Source organism: Xenopus laevis, chromosome 2L, assembly GCF_017654675.1.
Source record: "Xenopus laevis strain J_2021 chromosome 2L, Xenopus_laevis_v10.1, whole genome shotgun sequence".
Taxonomy (NCBI): Eukaryota; Metazoa; Chordata; class Amphibia; order Anura; family Pipidae; genus Xenopus; species Xenopus laevis.
The window spans coordinates 146,343,291-146,360,853 of record NC_054373.1 but is presented as its reverse complement, the minus strand read 5'-3'; the positions used below and the strand labels follow the sequence as shown (position 1 = coordinate 146,360,853).

Here is a 17,563-nt window from a genome sequence, read left to right as displayed (position 1 = left end):
AAAAATGATGCTTGATGCCAATGTTATTAATAGGAAAAAATAGCAAGAATATAGGGACGGTATTTTTTTTCCATAAAAGGTGGCAACCCTACGCTCACGGGTAAAAAAAAATACTTTACTAATACTAGGCAGTGTTTTATGACTAATGTTTGTAGCAGGGTTATGATAATGGGTCTATTGTATTGTTTTCTGGCGATTTTACTAAAATTTTAAGTACTAACTTCTGCTAACAGTACTGGCCCAGTATCAGGTAAGGAATTGTTATCACTGGGGGTTAGGGTTGCCACCTGGCCGGTATTTTACAGGCCTGGCTGGTAAAAATGATGGTTGATCCCAATGTTATTAATAGGGAAAAAAAGTTAAATATATAGGAAGTCCGGTATTTTTTCCCAGAAAAGGTAGCAACCCTACTGGGGGTGCCTAACATTTTTGCCCCCCCCCCCCAGTAAGAATACCTTTGGTTTGTCTAAAATGCCTTAATAATCTGCTTTACTAGATAATATAAACTAATGTTCTATATGTCACATACACATAAATTAAAGGAAAATAAAATCCTGCTGTCTCTTTAGTGTTGCCACTGACAAGCCGGTATCTGTTAACTTCTCTGCGTGTAATAATAAAGACAGGCCACGTCAGTGGCACCATAATGTGTAACAATTGTTCCCCAACACCAAAAAAAGACAACCGCTAACTGTAATGATTTCACGACGTTCGATTACGTTCTAAACACATGACCATACTGTAAGACGTAGAGAAAGAACGTGAAATGGCCGTCGTACGCTTGTCGACGTCGTTAACACGTGACCGTCCTGTAAGTATTGGAGAAGCAGTCCAGGAAGCTCAAGAAGCGGTAGGAGCCAGTCGGCACTTCCGAGATAGCTGGAAAATTGAGGGAGCGAAGGGTATAGAGCGACAACATACTGCGGCTGGGCGGAGTCTCCCCAGCCTATACGATTTGTAGTAGTAGTATCTGCCTTGGTGACTGCAAGTTGCTTGTGTTCCAAGCCTCGATTTGGACCCTTAATTCAAGTCTTGATTATGGCGGGAGAAGTGGAAGGAAGAGGCTGCGGATTTAGTTTGGGAGTCCTGGTAACCTTGCTGGTATTACCACTGCCGTCATTATGTACCTTGAGCACAGGTAACTTAAGATAAACTGTCAACCTGTTTTTATTTGTAATTTTCCCAGAGTTTATGGCATATCAGTATGTTGAAAGGCCTAGATTACAGCTTTTCTATGTTTTTACATTGTAAGCATGATCTCTTGTTTCATTGGCAACACTGTATCTCCAGCAAACTAATGTTCATTTTTACAGGCAAAAAAAACCAAAAAAGTTTTTCTTATGCACACTCAATGTTCTAAGTGGAATGCTCCCACTACATTCCAGACACACCAGAACTGTTAACTGAACTTTTCTTTACACACCTGGACTACCTCACAGACACTCTGATATCTGTACTAGCTGGAGCAGTGTCTGGCGTGGTACAGAGAGACTGGCAAATTGCTTGCGTGGTGCAATTATTCATAAAGGGTACCTTCAATGAGGAGATGAGCTTAAGGGATCCTGTCATCGGAAAACATGTTTTTTTCAAAATGCATCAGTTAATAGTGCTACTCCAGCAGAATTCTGCACTGAAATCCATTTCTCAAAACAGCAAACAGATTTTTTTTATATTCCATTGTGAAATCTGACACGGGGCTAGACATTTTGTCAATTTCCCAGCTGCCCCCAGTCATGTGACTTGTGCCTGCACTTTAGGAGAGAAATGCTTTCTGGCAGGCTGCTGTTTTTCCTTCTAAGTGTAACTGAATGTGTCTCAGTGGGACATGGGTTTTTACTATTGAGTGCTGTTCTACCAGGCAGCTGTTATCTTGTGTCAGGGAGCTGTTATCTGGTTACCTTCCCATTGTTCTTTTGTTTGGCTGCGGGGGGAAAAGGGAGGGGGTGATATCACTCCAACTTGCAGTACAGCAGTAAAGAGTGATTGAAGTTTATCAGAGCACAAGTCACATGACTTGGGGCAGCTGGGAAACTGACAAAATGTCTATCCCCATGTCAGATTTCAAAATTGAATATAAAAAAATCTGTTTGCTCTTTTGAGAAATGGATTTCAGTGCAGAATTCTGCTGGAGCAGCACTATTAACTGATTCATTTTGAAAAAAAATGTTTTTTCCCATGACAGTATCCCTTTAAGCCTAGAAATTGGTGTGGCAGTGGATGTGATCTACTTTGCTAAAACATTCGATACAGAACCACACTAAAGGCTACTGATTAAGCAATTTTGGCTTAGAACATAATAAATGTACTTGGATAGAGAACTGGCTGAATAATAAATTACAAAGAGTGGTTGTAAATGGAACATTTTTTTTTAATTTGACCAATATTCTAAGTGGAGTACTTCAAGATAGAAATGCGTAGGTCAATAAAAAGCCGGCCGACATCTGACCTTAATCTGGTCTTTCCCAAGCAGAAACTAACCTTACACAGCATGATATCACTTCTTATATAACCACCCCAAAACCTTCCCTCTCTGTCACGGAGAGGGGGGGTGGTGGTGGTAGATGTGACTATTTAAATAAACGGACAGCCATCACAAAGAAGAACAAATGCTGCTGTTCTGCTTGCCACCAGCTGCGAGAGAGATGGTTGTTTTCCCTGGCAAAAATGTGTTTGTAAGGGGACATTACAAGTACAATGCAGGACATTATAGATAAATATCAGTACCATATATATTAGAGGAACAGAACTTTCATTTGAAGCAGAGTAGGTGGTTCTTCCCATTGAGGGCAGTGAGGTTGTAGAATGCCCTGCTGGGTGATGATGTGATGGCACATTCTATTAATGCCTTTAACAGTGGCTTGAATTACTTTTTTTGGACAAGTATAAGATCAATATTGTGAGCTCAAGATCTACAGTTAGTTTAGTATAAGAAGATGGTCTTCCTGTAATATATATTTAGAGGAAATAATTTTGCAATTGACCAGTGTGTCAGAGGTGGAAGCAAGCAAACAAATCACCATTTAAACTGCACAGGGTCTCTAAGTAATCATTGGTAAGATGCAGAAAACAGGGTTCATGGTATAATAAAAGCTGAGAATCAAATTAAATGTATTCAAATGTATTTATTTTTTATCCTAAGAAAAGGAACTACATGTGATTAAACTCTATGAAGGGAGAATGGTCCGGTATAATGAGTCAAGAAATTTCTGCTATCAGAGAACATATGAACCAAAATGGAGTGATGTTTGGACTAAGATACAGGTAATATTACAGCTTATAAAACCAAGGGTTTTCCATTTATGTGAGATAATCCTTTTAAAAAATATTTCAAACACCAAGTGCTTTAGACTGTTACCTTCAATTTTGTCTTTTTCTTCTATTAATATTTCATTATTTTGTACTCTTCCTGTTCAGGGGCATTTCCTGAAGGGAAGCTGTAGGTTTACCTAGGCAGCATCAACAATGCTAATGTACATGAATTTGTGTGTAAGTCCACATTTGTCACAAGATGCATGGCTCTAAATACATTTTCTTTTGAAATTTTAGATATTCGTAATTTAGAAATATCTTTCAATAGGCATGAAATCACTATCTATTATGGGCCCACAACCCCATGAGTGTATGAATGCTAAATCTGTGCTATTTTCTGGTGAAATCTGACTTAGAAAAAACCCACAGCAATGCAAACAAGAAGTTTCAACAAATCATAAACAAGCATACTGTACATTGTTAAACACACATGGAAGTCATAATTGTAACCCCCCTCCCCCATAGCCTATATTTTGTTAAAGTAGACTTTCTACCAAATTAAAAAAAACTGCTTAAAACTAAAAATAAGTTGCAAATTATTTTCTTTAAACAATCCACATATCAGCATGTGCACTGGGGTATAAAGACATGTCATTGAGAATATAAATCACATTAGAACCAGTGACTTTATGATATTGCTTTTTATTAATGAATGTATATATAACTGTTTTTGTATCCATGCAGATACGTATAAACAGCACTAAAATGATAAGAGTGACCCAAGTGGATAATGAAGAGAAGCTGAAGGAAATGGAAACTTTCAACATGTTTGACTTTTTCTCATCTTTTCTCAAGGAGAAACTGAATGATACATTCATATATGTGAATCTCTACAGCAACAAAACTTGTGTCAAAGTGCATTTAACAGACACCGACACTTACTACAGTGTTGCACTTTCTCGAGGTGAGTTTCTACTACAGGCATTGTAATACCTATAATAGAACCAGCACCAAAGGCACAGGACAAAATAAACAAACATAGGGCAATATAGTTTGAACTGTGACCCCCTTTTTTTCGGTGCTCGAAAGGTGCTACTTAAATTCACCACACTAGGTGTAGCCTCCCTCTTAACCACCACCATGAATGTTTTCAGCAGCAGAGGATGAACAGCTACAGGATCAGGTGGAGGTGGTGGATCCAGTCCCTGACATGTTATGTGGGGAAGGTGAATGGGATATTCTGCATGAGGATGTGGTTCCTGGCCCAATGGGTATAGATCCTGGCTTAGTGGAAATGGAAGTGGACAAGTCCTTGACTGCTTCTCGAAGCACTGATTTCTATTATAGGTATTGCAGTCTGACCTTGAGGGGATACAAGTGAAATTATTCCACTTGTCGATTCTTTGGGGATTACTCTGCCTCCTGGCTTCACTTTCAATCTTGATGTAACATCACCCCTCTGCCCCTCTGGGACTTACCTGCACAGGCACTTAGACACTCCGCTCAGTGTCTTGCTTAGAGAGACCTTCCTCCCACCTGGTCCTTCCATAACTCTCCAGCTTCCAGGACCTGTAGCTTCTGTAAACCGAGAAAACATATTCCCTGTTAGGCAATACTTTTCTGGGAAGGGAAACCTTACAAAAAGGATTTACAAGTTTATAGGCAACTGGCATATCATTCTTTTCATGAGCAAGATGTTTAATATGTCACATCTTCTGAAGACAACTGTGATTTTATTGTATGTTTCTGCAGGATTTGATCCCAGACTCTTCTTTGTTTTCTTATGCGGTCTTCTACTATTCTTTTATGGTGACACTCTGAGCAGGTGAGCTTTGAATGCTTTGCGGATCCTGATTAAAGCTTATTGTATGATCTGTAGTTTATAGGATAAGTAAACCTTTAAAATAAGTGAATTTAAAATTGATGAGGGTGCTATTCTAAGCACTTTTTTCAATGTCCATTCATTATTTATTTTTAATTCCAAGATATTAGGGATACATGTACTGTTAATAGGAATGAGTTTTGTTACAACAACTCAGCCTGCTGGTCATTATCCAACCATTCTGACCGTCAAGTAGCCAAGTTGTTAGGAAGAAGAAAGAAAGAGGACTGGTCTGATGTTCTTCTGCATCAAGGATTTGAGAACGTTTTCTAATTTTTTTCCTACGCATCAAAGAATCCTCTTTCCTTCTCCTCACAACTTCCTTGACTACTTGGTGGTCAGAATGGTCGGGTTTTGCTTACAGCAGTTTGTACGTCTGTGTGTATGAATATTTGTTCTGAGTTCACTGTATCTGACACATGTATTTTAATTTTGTAAATTATAATAAATTAGCAAGTTGTTCTGACTATAATTGAAATTGCCCCTTAAAGGAGAAGGAAAGGTTAAAACTAAGTAAGCCTTATCAGAAAGGTCCATATAAATACACCAGTAAACCCCCAAAGTAATGTTGCTCTGAATCCCCTGTTAAAAGAAACACTGCATTTCTTTCCTTCTATTGTGTACTCATGGGTTTCTGTATCAGACTTCCTGCCTTCACCTTAAACCTCCTTGCCCTGGGCAAGAGCATGCTCAGTTTGTGCCTCTTCCCACCACCCCTCCCTTCTCTACTGTAATCTGAGCCAAGAGCAGGGAGAGACTCAGGCAGGAAGTGATGTCACACCATGTTAATACTGCAGCTCCTATTCTAAACAAACAGAGAGTTTCTAGAGCTTTTTACTCAGGTATGGTAAAACATTCTACAGAATAAATATAGCATTCTAGCTTGCACTATTGCAGCTAATCTATTGGCAATAAAATGCCTCCGTAGCTTTCCTTCTCCTTTAAAATGTACCATACAGTTTTAAGCTGCTGGGGGGGGGGGGGGGAGGGGTGAAACCACACCAACTTGCAGTAAAGACATTTATGGCATATGCCCTACATTATGTTTTAAATGTTTGTTTGTCCTCTTTCTTCACAGAAGCCAACTCTTTTTCTATAGCACAGGAATCACTGTAGGAATGTTGGCTTCAATGCTGATACTTGTGTTCATGCTCTCCAAACTGATGCCAAAGGTAACCTTTACAGTAGATTATACAAACTGACTATATTGCTGTTAAAGTGGTGCCGTATGCTGCACAAAATGTTCCTGGAGATTAGAATACCAATATAATCTATTTTATTTGGAAAATAATGGTTGTGAGTCCCTATTATCAAATTGTGCTGCTCATCATCTTTTAATAAAACACATTTGGATTTCCATCACTTTAATTGGCACTTGTGAAGCTTTTATTTATTATTTTTCTTATTAGGTCTGGGTTGCACAGGCTGTGGGTTAACAGGTTTGGTTGCAAAGTAGTCTTCCTTTGTGTGTTCCCCTTGCCCTGTTTGCGATTTTATGATGTTGCCACCTTATCAGTCTTATATCTATAGGATTATGTTGTAACCATGCTCTGAAATAACTTAATGTTTACTCTTTTCAGAAAAGTCCATTTTTTGCGTTGCTGCTTGGAGGATGGTCCGTCTCTATTTACGTAATCCAACTGGTCTTCAGAAATTTACAGGCAATCTGCAGTGAGTACTGGCAGTATCTTATTGGTAAGTAAAAACAATTGTGAATTGTAGTGGTTCGGTTATTGGCTACTTTTGGACTAAACCTTATGGTAAATTAATTGCAGCTAGTAGCACTAGCATACTGTTTAATGTGTGTGTGTGTGTGTATGTGTGTGTGTGTATATATATATATATATATATATATATATATATATATATATATATATATATATATATATATATATATATATATATATTTATTATTAAAAAAAAAATCTTAAAGTAAGTGGAAAGGTTTAATAACTGGGGGTGTCAATGTTAGGCACCACCCAGTGATTATTATCACTTACCTGATAACCCAGACCAGTGCTCCTTTTAGCAAAACACTGCACTAGTCCTAGGTATCTCTAATTGAGCAGCATAGAGCAATCTGCTTCTTGCTTCTTCCTCCTTTCACTGGGTGCACATGTGCAGTAGAGAGAGAGGCCTAATTTTAAGCAAAAAAGCTGTTATTTTCACTCTACTGTGTATGTCAGCCCGGGCCAGAATCTGAAGAAGACTTTATGGACGAGAAAAGCCATATGACACAGACCTTTATAATTATATAATTTGCCAATTTAACTTTTGGTCATACGGTAATTTTTATATCCTTTGATGTTTTCTTTTTCAGTGTATCTGGGTATTGTTGGATTTGTCAGCTTTGCTTTTTGTTATATATATGGGCCCTTGGAGAATGAACGCAGCATCAACATTTTGAACTGGACACTACAGTTAATTGGTCTGCTGCTAATGTACGTCAGTGTGCAAATACAGCACATAGCAGTGACTATAGTAGTCATTGCATTTTGTACCAAACAGATAGAATATCCAGTACAGTGGATTTACATACTATACAGGTGAGCTGCTGAAAATTAGTCACTTTCTTACTTTAAATGACAATGATTAAAAAAAGCCAACTTCCCCCTAAGAAACAATCATGATATAATGTTCCTCTCTAATTTGTACAGTTTGCTAAAAGTAGTGAAAACACTTTCTTTGGGGTAACTTCATCATCCATATTCCACAATAGTCCCAAAGTAATATACAGCTATGCTTTCCCTCTGAGCTTTTATTGCTATAGACAGTTAATGGCTTTTGGCACCATACTTTGGTCACTTTAACATCTGCAGCTTTTTCTTGGCAAGTGTCTCAGGTGTCTCATTTACCTGACTAGTATTGTGGGGCATATTTTAAGACTATTAAGGTGGTGTCATTTTGAAAGACCTAACCAAATAATCTAGTTAAATGAGTGGCTGACAACATCCACCGTCATAAATATCAGGGTGTTGGGAGTTCCCTTTAGCAACCACTTTATGCTTATTTTTTATACATGGAATCATGGAATCCCCACACACTTTATTTTAAGGGATTCTGTCATGATTTTTATGGTGTGGTTTTTATTTCTAAATTACGCTGTTTACACTGCAAGTAATTCACTCTACCATATAAAATGTAATTCCTGAACCAGCAAGTGTATTTTGTTAGTTGTAATATTGTTGTGTAGGTGCATCTCAGATCATTTTGCCTGGTCATCTGCTTTCAGAAAGAGCCAGCACTTTAGGATGCAACTGCTTTCTGGCAGACTGTTGTTTCTCCTACTTAATGTAATTGAATGTGTCTTAGTGGGACCTGGATTTTACTATCGAGTAGGGATGCACCAAATCCACTATTTCGGATTTGGCCGAGCCCCTGAATCCTATGCGAAAAAATTCGGCCGAATCCTAATTTGTATATGTAAATTAGGGGGGGGAAGGGGAACATTTTTTTTTTTTTTTTGCTTCCTCGTTTTGTGACAAAAAGTCACGCGATTTCCCTCCCTGACCCTAATTTGCATATGCTAATTAGGATTCAGTTCAGCCAGGCAGAAGGATTCGGCCGAATCAGAATCCTGTTGAAAAAGGCCGAATCCCAAACCGAATTCTGGATTTGGTGCATCCCTACTATTGAGTGCTATTCTTAGATCTACCAGGCAGCTCTTATCATGTGTTAAGCTGGCCATAGATGCAAAGATCCAATCGTTCGATCGATCGGACTTCGCCATCTCCCAACCTGCCACTAACCATTCTGATAAAATAAAGTACAAAAGAACAGATCAGCCGATGTTCTGCCCCTGACAGCAATCGTATGAAAGTTATGACCGACAGAAGCTAGTGACAGTCTCCCACTGAAAATCCTATGATCAGCAATACATGCAGAGATATTATCGGCAGCCAACAAATCTTTTAACCTGTCCGGTCTACCAAACGACCGAACTCTGCTGGACAAAAAATGACGAGACTCTCCACACACTGTCCGAAAATCGTACGAATCAGATCTTTGCGTCTATGGCCAGCTTTAGGGAGCTGCTATCTGGTTACCTTTCCATTGTTCTATTGTTAGGCTGCTGGGGGGGGGGGAAGGGAGGGGTGAAACCACACCAACTTGCAGTAAAGAGTGACTGAAGTTTATCAGAGCACACGTCACATGACTGGGGGCAGCTCAAAACTGACAATATGTCTAGCCCCTGTCAGATTTAAAAATTAAATATAAAAAAATGTTTTGCGCTTTTGAGAAACAGATTTCAGTGCAGAAATCTGCTGGAGCAGCACTATTAACTAATGCATTTTGAAAAAAAAAAAGTATCTTATCCGTAGGGTTCTATAACAATGTTTCAGGTTCCACGTACCTGAAGGAAATGTTTCCCCCTTAAACTTTGTATACAAACCTGCAAATAAATCAAACCTGAAATTTTTCAAGTCAAGTAAAGTGAGTTCTGTGATTCAGAGACTAGCTGGAAAGTGTGGTAGTAATAACTACAATTTAAGAGCGTTGTAGACACAATTACAGGCAATGCACTACTATATTCAAGTGCAATTTCACTTTTTTAAATGACCTCACTATTAAACATATTACTTACACATGGTTATAGCAATATTTTTTTCCTTTATCTATTTGCATATATTTATTTTTTTTATACCCACAATGACAAATGTATGTTAAAATTTATAGAAAAATAAAACTAAAGAGAGCTAAGCCGGGCCCACCCCGCTTGCTAACAGAAGAAGAATACAGAAAACAAGCAGATGTTGAGACCAGGAAAGCTTTGGAGGAATTACGAGAATGTTGCAGTAGTCCAGATTTTGCAGCATGGAAAACGATTTCTCGCATCCAGTCACCCAAGAGGTAACCATGGCATCAAAAATACATTACATGCTTGTTTAAGGAAGTAATTATTTATATTAACTATTATTTGACCATGAAATGTAAATTATATATATGTTTTTTATGTACAGTCCGACTTGGTGAACATAGAAAACAAAAAAGGTTTACTATGCCTAGGTGCTGGTTATCCATTTCACAGTCCTACTTTAAAAAGAAAAAAAAATCATTGCCAGGACTTGAATAAAAAGCAAATAAAAATCTTATTTGACATCAGGCTAATACCTACATCCCCCATCTACTATAACTTGTTTTTATCATCATGTCATTCTTAAACGATGTCCCACTCTGTGTACACTTACGCCATTCCTATAGATCAGAGTTCTGTGTGTATACAGAGAAAGTGCTACCAGCATATGCATTTGCTTTAAATTTTGAATGAAAGGCTTCCATTCAGACTGACCGCACTCTTACAGGGGATTTAACTCCCCCAGGATAAAAGTGTATACTTAAAGGTAAAATAAACTTTAAAAATAAGTGAATGTAACATTAATGAGGGTTCTATTCTAAGCACTTTTGCAACTTACATTCATTATTTATTTTTGTTTAATTCCAAGATATTAAATGAATTAACATGAACTGTTCACATCAATGAAAATTAATTTTGTTACAGCAGCGCCACCTGCTGGCCATTTTCTGACCACTTAGTCAAGGAAGTTGTCAGGAGAAAGAAAGAGGCTGTCCCGATGTTTTTCTGCTTAGGAAAAAAAAATTATAAACCTTTTTTTAAATCTTTCCTGAGCAGAAGAACATCAGAGCAGCCTTTTCCTTTCTCTTGACAACTTCCTTGACTACTTGGTGGTCAGACTGCTCAGAAAATGACCAGCAGGTGGTACTGTTGTAACAAAATTCATTGATGCTAATAGTACATGTAACCTTTAATATCTTGGAATTAAACAAAAAAAAATAATGAATGTACTTTGCAAAAGTGCTTAGAATAGCACTCCCAACAATTTTACATTCACTTATTGTAAGGTTTACTTATCCCTTGATCTCCGAGCACTATAACCATTTACATTAATTTTCTTTATATTTTACACTCTATTTAGCGGTTTCTTAAATTTGCATTTTTAGATTAATAACTGGATTTTAGATCTGAAAGTCAGAAAAACAAGGGTTAACTGAATCCAGGAAATACATAATGCATAGACGGCTTGGATCCTTGACACTTTTGGCCTTCAAAAAGCTGTTGAACTGAAGCCTGCCTTGAAGTATATAACTGTCTGAAACTATACTTCTTGATCTAGAAAGTGAATGCAAATTAAAAAAGTGCCCAGCGGTCCACTCTGAATATGTTTATACCAAGGGATCCCCTTTAAGTGAGGTGTATCATTTAAAAAAAAAAATGATACACCTCACTTAAAGGTGTATACACACACACACACACACACACACACACACACACACGTGTGTGTATGTGTATATATATATATATATATATATCTATATATCTATCTCTCTATATATATCTATATATCTATATATATATATATATATATATATATATATATATATATATATATATATATATATATATATATATATATATATATATATATATATATATATATATATATATATATATATATATATATATAGTCAAATGCAAAAATGACGGCACTCACAGGCAAAAAATCAAATGGTCAAATAAGGTGAAACCATACGGTTTATTGTGATCCTACGTTTCGGTTCCTTCTTGGAACCTTCGTCAGGGAAAGAAAACAGAACACAACAGAGCAGTGCAGAGTTTAAATGGTGTCAAATGGCGCCAAAATGTGGTTGCTAGGGTGCCTAGCAACGTGTGCACGAGGAAAAAGTGTGCGTATAGGGTTAAAAACAGTATTATGGGCATAGGGCTGGGTCAGTCGCCCTTCAGAGCAAAGACTAAACCCGTGAGCCATCCAGTATTGTAACCGGCGTGTAAATGAACAGGAAGCCGAAGTGCCGGCTAACTTACCCGTCCTTCAGTCAGCAAGCGGTGAACCGGAACTGCGCTGAGTTCCCGGCGCTTCAGTGAACAGCAGCAGAAGCGCGTTGACTAGCAACGCCTACGCTTAGTCCGTGTCCAGGCGCTGCGCTGGCCCTTCAAGCCGGTTTATTCAAACTGCCATGGACAAACCCACACGTCCTGTGGGAACAGGGTACTGCCAGGCTCAGTGGGGAACACTGGCAGCTATTTAAAGCCAGCAATGACCCCACTACTTAGCCTTAGTACAACGGACGGGCGGTCATTAGGACTTATGGCGCTTCTGATCTGTGCTTGTTCACCTGGGTGCCATGTTCACATAGCGGACTAGGGTAGTAAACCATAATGGTGATATATATATATATATATAATGTACTACTCCACTAGCCCATAGCAACCAGTCAGTACTGATATGATGTAGCTGAAATGCTGAAAACAAACATATCACTGTTGTCAGTACTGCCATAAATGGACAAATGTAAGCAGAAATATTCATTAGGAATGGTACCTGTAAGCTGTACTAGCTAGTCATTCCGACTGGATATTGTGTTGAAATTGCCTTTTAAAAAAGCAGTGGCGAAACGCATCAGGGCAAGACTTGACTCCTTGTTTTAATTGTTTGTGTTTTCACTTTCTGGTGAATCGAGATTGCGGAAGTAATTTTTAGTGTGCTATCTTCCTTGACTTCTTCTTCTAAAAATCTATTTTCTTTCCAAGGGTTGAAGGGTTTGCGGTTTTATAGGGTATAGTAGCCTCTTCCAAACAAGACAGGGAAGGTAAAATACGAGACCGCAGCCCTCCAGCTTCTGCCTTCTCCCACTTTGTGCTGCTCCTCGGGACAAGACAAAACTAAACTAGAATCTATGGGAGCAACTCCACCAAACTATTCATTTCCTTTTCTTGGTCTGTAATCAAGGAATAACTTGGGACAATTAATTAGGAGGTTATTATTAACAGATTCATTTATTGGATATCGGCATTGGTCAATTTTTAGTAATTCATTTTTAACAATTCATTAGGGGGGGTATGTAATGAATATTTTAAAATAATGAATTGATTAGCATTGGCACTTTATAATTAATTGCAACATTAGATTTTTATTTTTTTTTTGAATTAGAAAGCACAAGCACTTTATAAGTTATTCACAGCAATAGAGTTAACTTTTCGCTTTGATTATTTATGTGAATGAATTAATGGAATACACAGTGGAGTAAAATCAATAATTTAATGAATTGACAAGCACAAGCACTTTATAATTTGATATATAATAATCAATTGACTATCCAAGAGTATTGATTGTTTGGTGTCTGATTTTAGGTAATTAATCACAGGAATACTCCATTTATTTTTCTAATAATTAATTGTATTCGTAAAAAAAGAAGTAATTGACCATAAGGTGGTCCAATATAATCCAGATTTTGTGTGGTATTGATGATCCCAAGTTTTTAACGTAAATTGATTTATAAGTGGATTTTAATAACATTACGGTATAATAAAGTCACAAACAGGGCTTCTTTCTTCTAATTTTAAATTCCTACTGGTTATTGCACACGGGTGCAGTGCACATTGTAAAACTTGATGGTGCTGCTATTCAACCACGATTGTTTGTGATAGCAGCAGTGATGATGCAAGGATCTGCTCATCCCCAAGAACAGAACCCGATGCAAATGTAGGAAGTTCCGTGCTAACAAACAGGGCAAACAAGTAAGTCTTATAGCTCTGGTCTTAATTTGCTTAATTTGCAATAAGTACGTTTTGCAACAAAATCAAACTTGCCTCAATTTTAAAGTAATTGTGGGATGAGATCCTAGTGCTAGTTTCTCTTGTCCAAAAGCAGTTGTGTATTTTTTTTAGTTTGTGTCTCTAAACTCAACTTCATTACTCTAAATAAAAAAATGTTCTTACATCCATTTAGGGGCGAACATGAATAGATATGCTGTATTATATACTGAATTTACTTAAATATCCATCTCTGTTAAATGGGTTCTCGCCGTGGATGAAGCTCAAAACTTAGGGGCAAATTCATTAAGCAGCGAAAAATGCGCTAGCGATGCCTTCGCCGCACTTCGCCAGGCAAAGTTTCATCAGGGCGCCGCTAATTCACTAAAATCCGAAGTTGCGCTCAAGGAGGCGCAGGGTAGCGAATTTGCGCTAGCGTTCGTCAAGCAAAGCGAAGTTACGCTAGCAATGCCTAATTTGCATACGGTGCCAAGTTAAAAGTTGAATGGACGTATATGTAGCAGCAAATACATTACATTATACAAGCCTAGGAAAGCTTCATTAAATAAAATAAAGTTGTTATATTGCCCTATACATATGCCCAGTGTATAGTTTATTTGCCATATGTTAGGAAATGTAGGGGGGAAGGAGTGTACCCCCAAAAAAATTTACAATCTTTTTCAACCTATCACCCTTAAAAAAGGAAAAGACGCCAGCGGTTTTTGGGACTTAGAAAAAATTTCAACTTTGCCCTATCTACTCTATTGCACTTTGCCTGGTCTGAGGTGGTGAAGGCAAGACTGGCACAAGTAACGTTCATTAAAATGCGCAAGTTAGTGGATTAGCGTAGTTAAGTTGACCCTTCGCCATAGCGCAACTTCGCCTTGTGTAAGGGTGAGAAGTAGCGCTAGAGTAGGTCCACTTCAGTAGCGAATTTACGCCAGCGGCTGTTAGTAAATCGGCGAAGTAACGAAATGACGTCACGCTGGCGAACTTGCGCTAGCGTTAGCCACCTCGCGCTTTAGTGAATTTGTCCCTTAATGTCTAGCCTTGTTATTCATTAAGATTTAGTTCTACTTTAAATATCTTGTGATTATAGATACCTTTTTTTTGTGATCATAATGTTCACTTTGAATGGCTCTGGTGTTCCTTAGCTATGTTTACAGAATGCATGACTCAATGTCAGTGCAGGTCAGTGACCATGAGTTGTTTTAGTTGCATGACTCTTTGACCACTTTAACACTTCCACACTCTTTATTATTATTTTTCTCTCCGCTATATTATAGTTCAATGTAAAAATAAAAACTGCCTAAATAGATAGGCTGTGCATAATAAAAAATGTTTCTAATATAGGTAGTTAGCCAAAAATGTAATGTATAAAGGCTGGAGTGACTGGATGTCGAACAGAACACACCTTCTTGCTTTTCAGTTCTCGAACTCTGAGTTAACCAGTGACTTTAAGGGGGGCCACATGAGACCTAACTATTCAGTGAGTTTGCAGTTGATCCTTGGCATTCAGGTCAGATTCAAAAGCAACAGATATGACCCATGTGGCCCTCCTTCAAGTCACTGATTGGTTACTGCCTGGTAACCAATCAGTGGAAACAATAAGAGCTGGGAAGCAGGAAGTAGTGTTCTGGCTCTTATGTTGATCATCCAGTCACTGCAGCCTTTATACATTACATTTTTGGCTAACTATATTAGAAACATTTTTTATTTTGCACAGCCTATCTATTTACCCAGTTTTATTTTCACACTGAACAATTCCTTTAATTACTTAAGTGTTTTCTACCAAGTTCTGTATAAACTAACCATCTTTACTGTTTTTCTTTACCCCATTTATGGTCATTTTAAGATTTGCTGATTTTGTTGAAGGCTCATCTCACCTGACACCCAATGAAGTATCCGTTCATGAGCACGAGTATGGTTTAGGTGGTTCTTTCTTAGAAGATGAATTGTTTGGAGAGGACAGCGATGTTGAGGAAGAAATGGAAATTGAACCGCCACTTTATCCAATTCCAAGATCTGTCTTTTAGGATTTGCCTAGCTCTCTTTAATTCTTCACCTGTGAAGACAAAGGAAAAAGCCATGCCACTAAGGCCTATGATCATAAGACAGCACATATAGTCCTCATAAATCACTGATCATTTGGTTTGACAAGCGGTTCATCTGGTTCCTAAGAAACCAGTGTTTGATCAGTGTTTACTTACTACAGGGCACGCCTGTCGAAAGCTACATAAGAAAATAAAACAAATCATTATCACCCACAAAATAAAATATTTTCCATTCATATAATGTAACTCTATCTGTGCTTTGGATGGAAACATCTCCATCACTATTAGTGCAGCCCTTTACCACTTGCAGGTGCCTCCAACAGTATTTTTTTTTTAACCAAAGATATTGCTGATTTACAACGAATTGAAAACTAAATTAAAGAAGGACATCTCCATCAAAACTCCTCAACATAAGTGAAGTATATATGCAACATGAGTAAAGAAGAACTAGTTTGTGTTGAGGAACATGGTGCTTTCCTACCAGCCACATACAGCAGCCCTATGCAACTCCCCTGTATTTGCCCTCAAGATCTGGCTTTGTGATCATCTCCAACCAGCAATGCCATGCACACGCCTGGATCAACATTCATACAAAGTCACTGGAAGCATTTGACCATGACTTCACAGAATTTTACCATGGGAGAAGGAGTTCAGCTGAACAGTGTAACTGACCTGTCGGCCTGATGTCTACTTACAAACTGTTTGCCAGCTGAGTGGGGTTCAGGTCTCTTTTTCACTTCCCCTGTTGTTTTATTTTTTTTATATACAAAAGGTACCTGTGTTAAAAAAATATATATATTTTTTCAGTACCAATAAAAAGAGGAACAAAAAACAAACCCTGGTAATTATTTAGTTTGCCTCTATTTTAAACAAACGGGTACTTCCTAAATCTACTGTATATGTAAATATCTATATGTATGTAATCTTTTGAAGTGTGTGTGTATATATATATATATATATGTGCATTTGTTTATCACAAAATGAGCATACTTGAATTTTATCAAGGTATGCATTTGAGTTAAATTTCAAATAGAAACAAACACAATAGCTACAGTATTGTTCTTAAAGGGAGTTGCTATTTATAGATTTCATCTTAAACCAATCCATTTTTTTATTTAAAGGTGAAGTAAACCCCCACTTGCCTCCCCCCTGCACAATTTTTCCCCTGAATTCTGTCCCCTGTAGAAATAGCGACCGCACATGCAGAGTGAGCGCAGCAGAGCTCACGGGTGCCATCTTCTTCTCTTCAGTAATGTTCGTAAGTGGGCAGTGTATTGGCGCATGCGCAGTTGGAGCAATCTTTCTAGAGGGGACCGAATTCAAGGGTATAGGGGGCCATACAAATGTCGCCAAATGAGCATATCTCTTCCCGATATGCCCACATTGAGGTGGGCGATATTGGGCTGATCCGATCGTGCGTCCTAGGACCAAACAATCGGATTAGAATGCGGGGCCACGTTCCAACGGGATTTTTTACCCTGCCCTATCGGCATCTGGCTGACTTTCGGCCAGATATCGATCAGGGACGCCCGTCAGATGGCCCTATACGGACTCCCCATACAGACGCCCCATATGGCCCAATAAGCTGCCGACTCGTTTTTTTTCGCCAACTTTTATCGGCCCATGTATGGGGGCCTCAAGAGGGAAGGGGACCAGTGGAGACATCACAATGGGGGGTTTAGTTCTTCAAGCAAATCTGGGTATCAAAATATCTAGACAATGAATGTATACTTTTAGATTCCTGGTACTTGAACTTTATGCTTTTTTAGTATGTTGCTGAAGAAGACTTTTGTCTAACTTTTTAGC

General features: G+C 38.1%; 1 protein-coding gene across 1 annotated transcript; it reads left to right on the top strand.

The window, feature by feature from the left end:
* Positions 1–889: 889 nt before the first annotated feature.
* nemp1.L (nuclear envelope integral membrane protein 1 L homeolog) lies at positions 890–16,589 on the top strand (the record flags this gene model as incomplete). The annotated part of the gene is given in 9 exon segments (NM_001097755.1): positions 890–1,138; positions 3,140–3,261; positions 3,994–4,213; positions 5,002–5,074; positions 6,210–6,303; positions 6,712–6,826; positions 7,452–7,677; positions 9,809–9,982; positions 15,559–16,589. Coding segments are annotated over 9 exon segments (1,305 nt in total). The 3' UTR covers positions 15,740–16,589.
* Between the last annotated feature and the right edge of the window lie 974 nt (positions 16,590–17,563).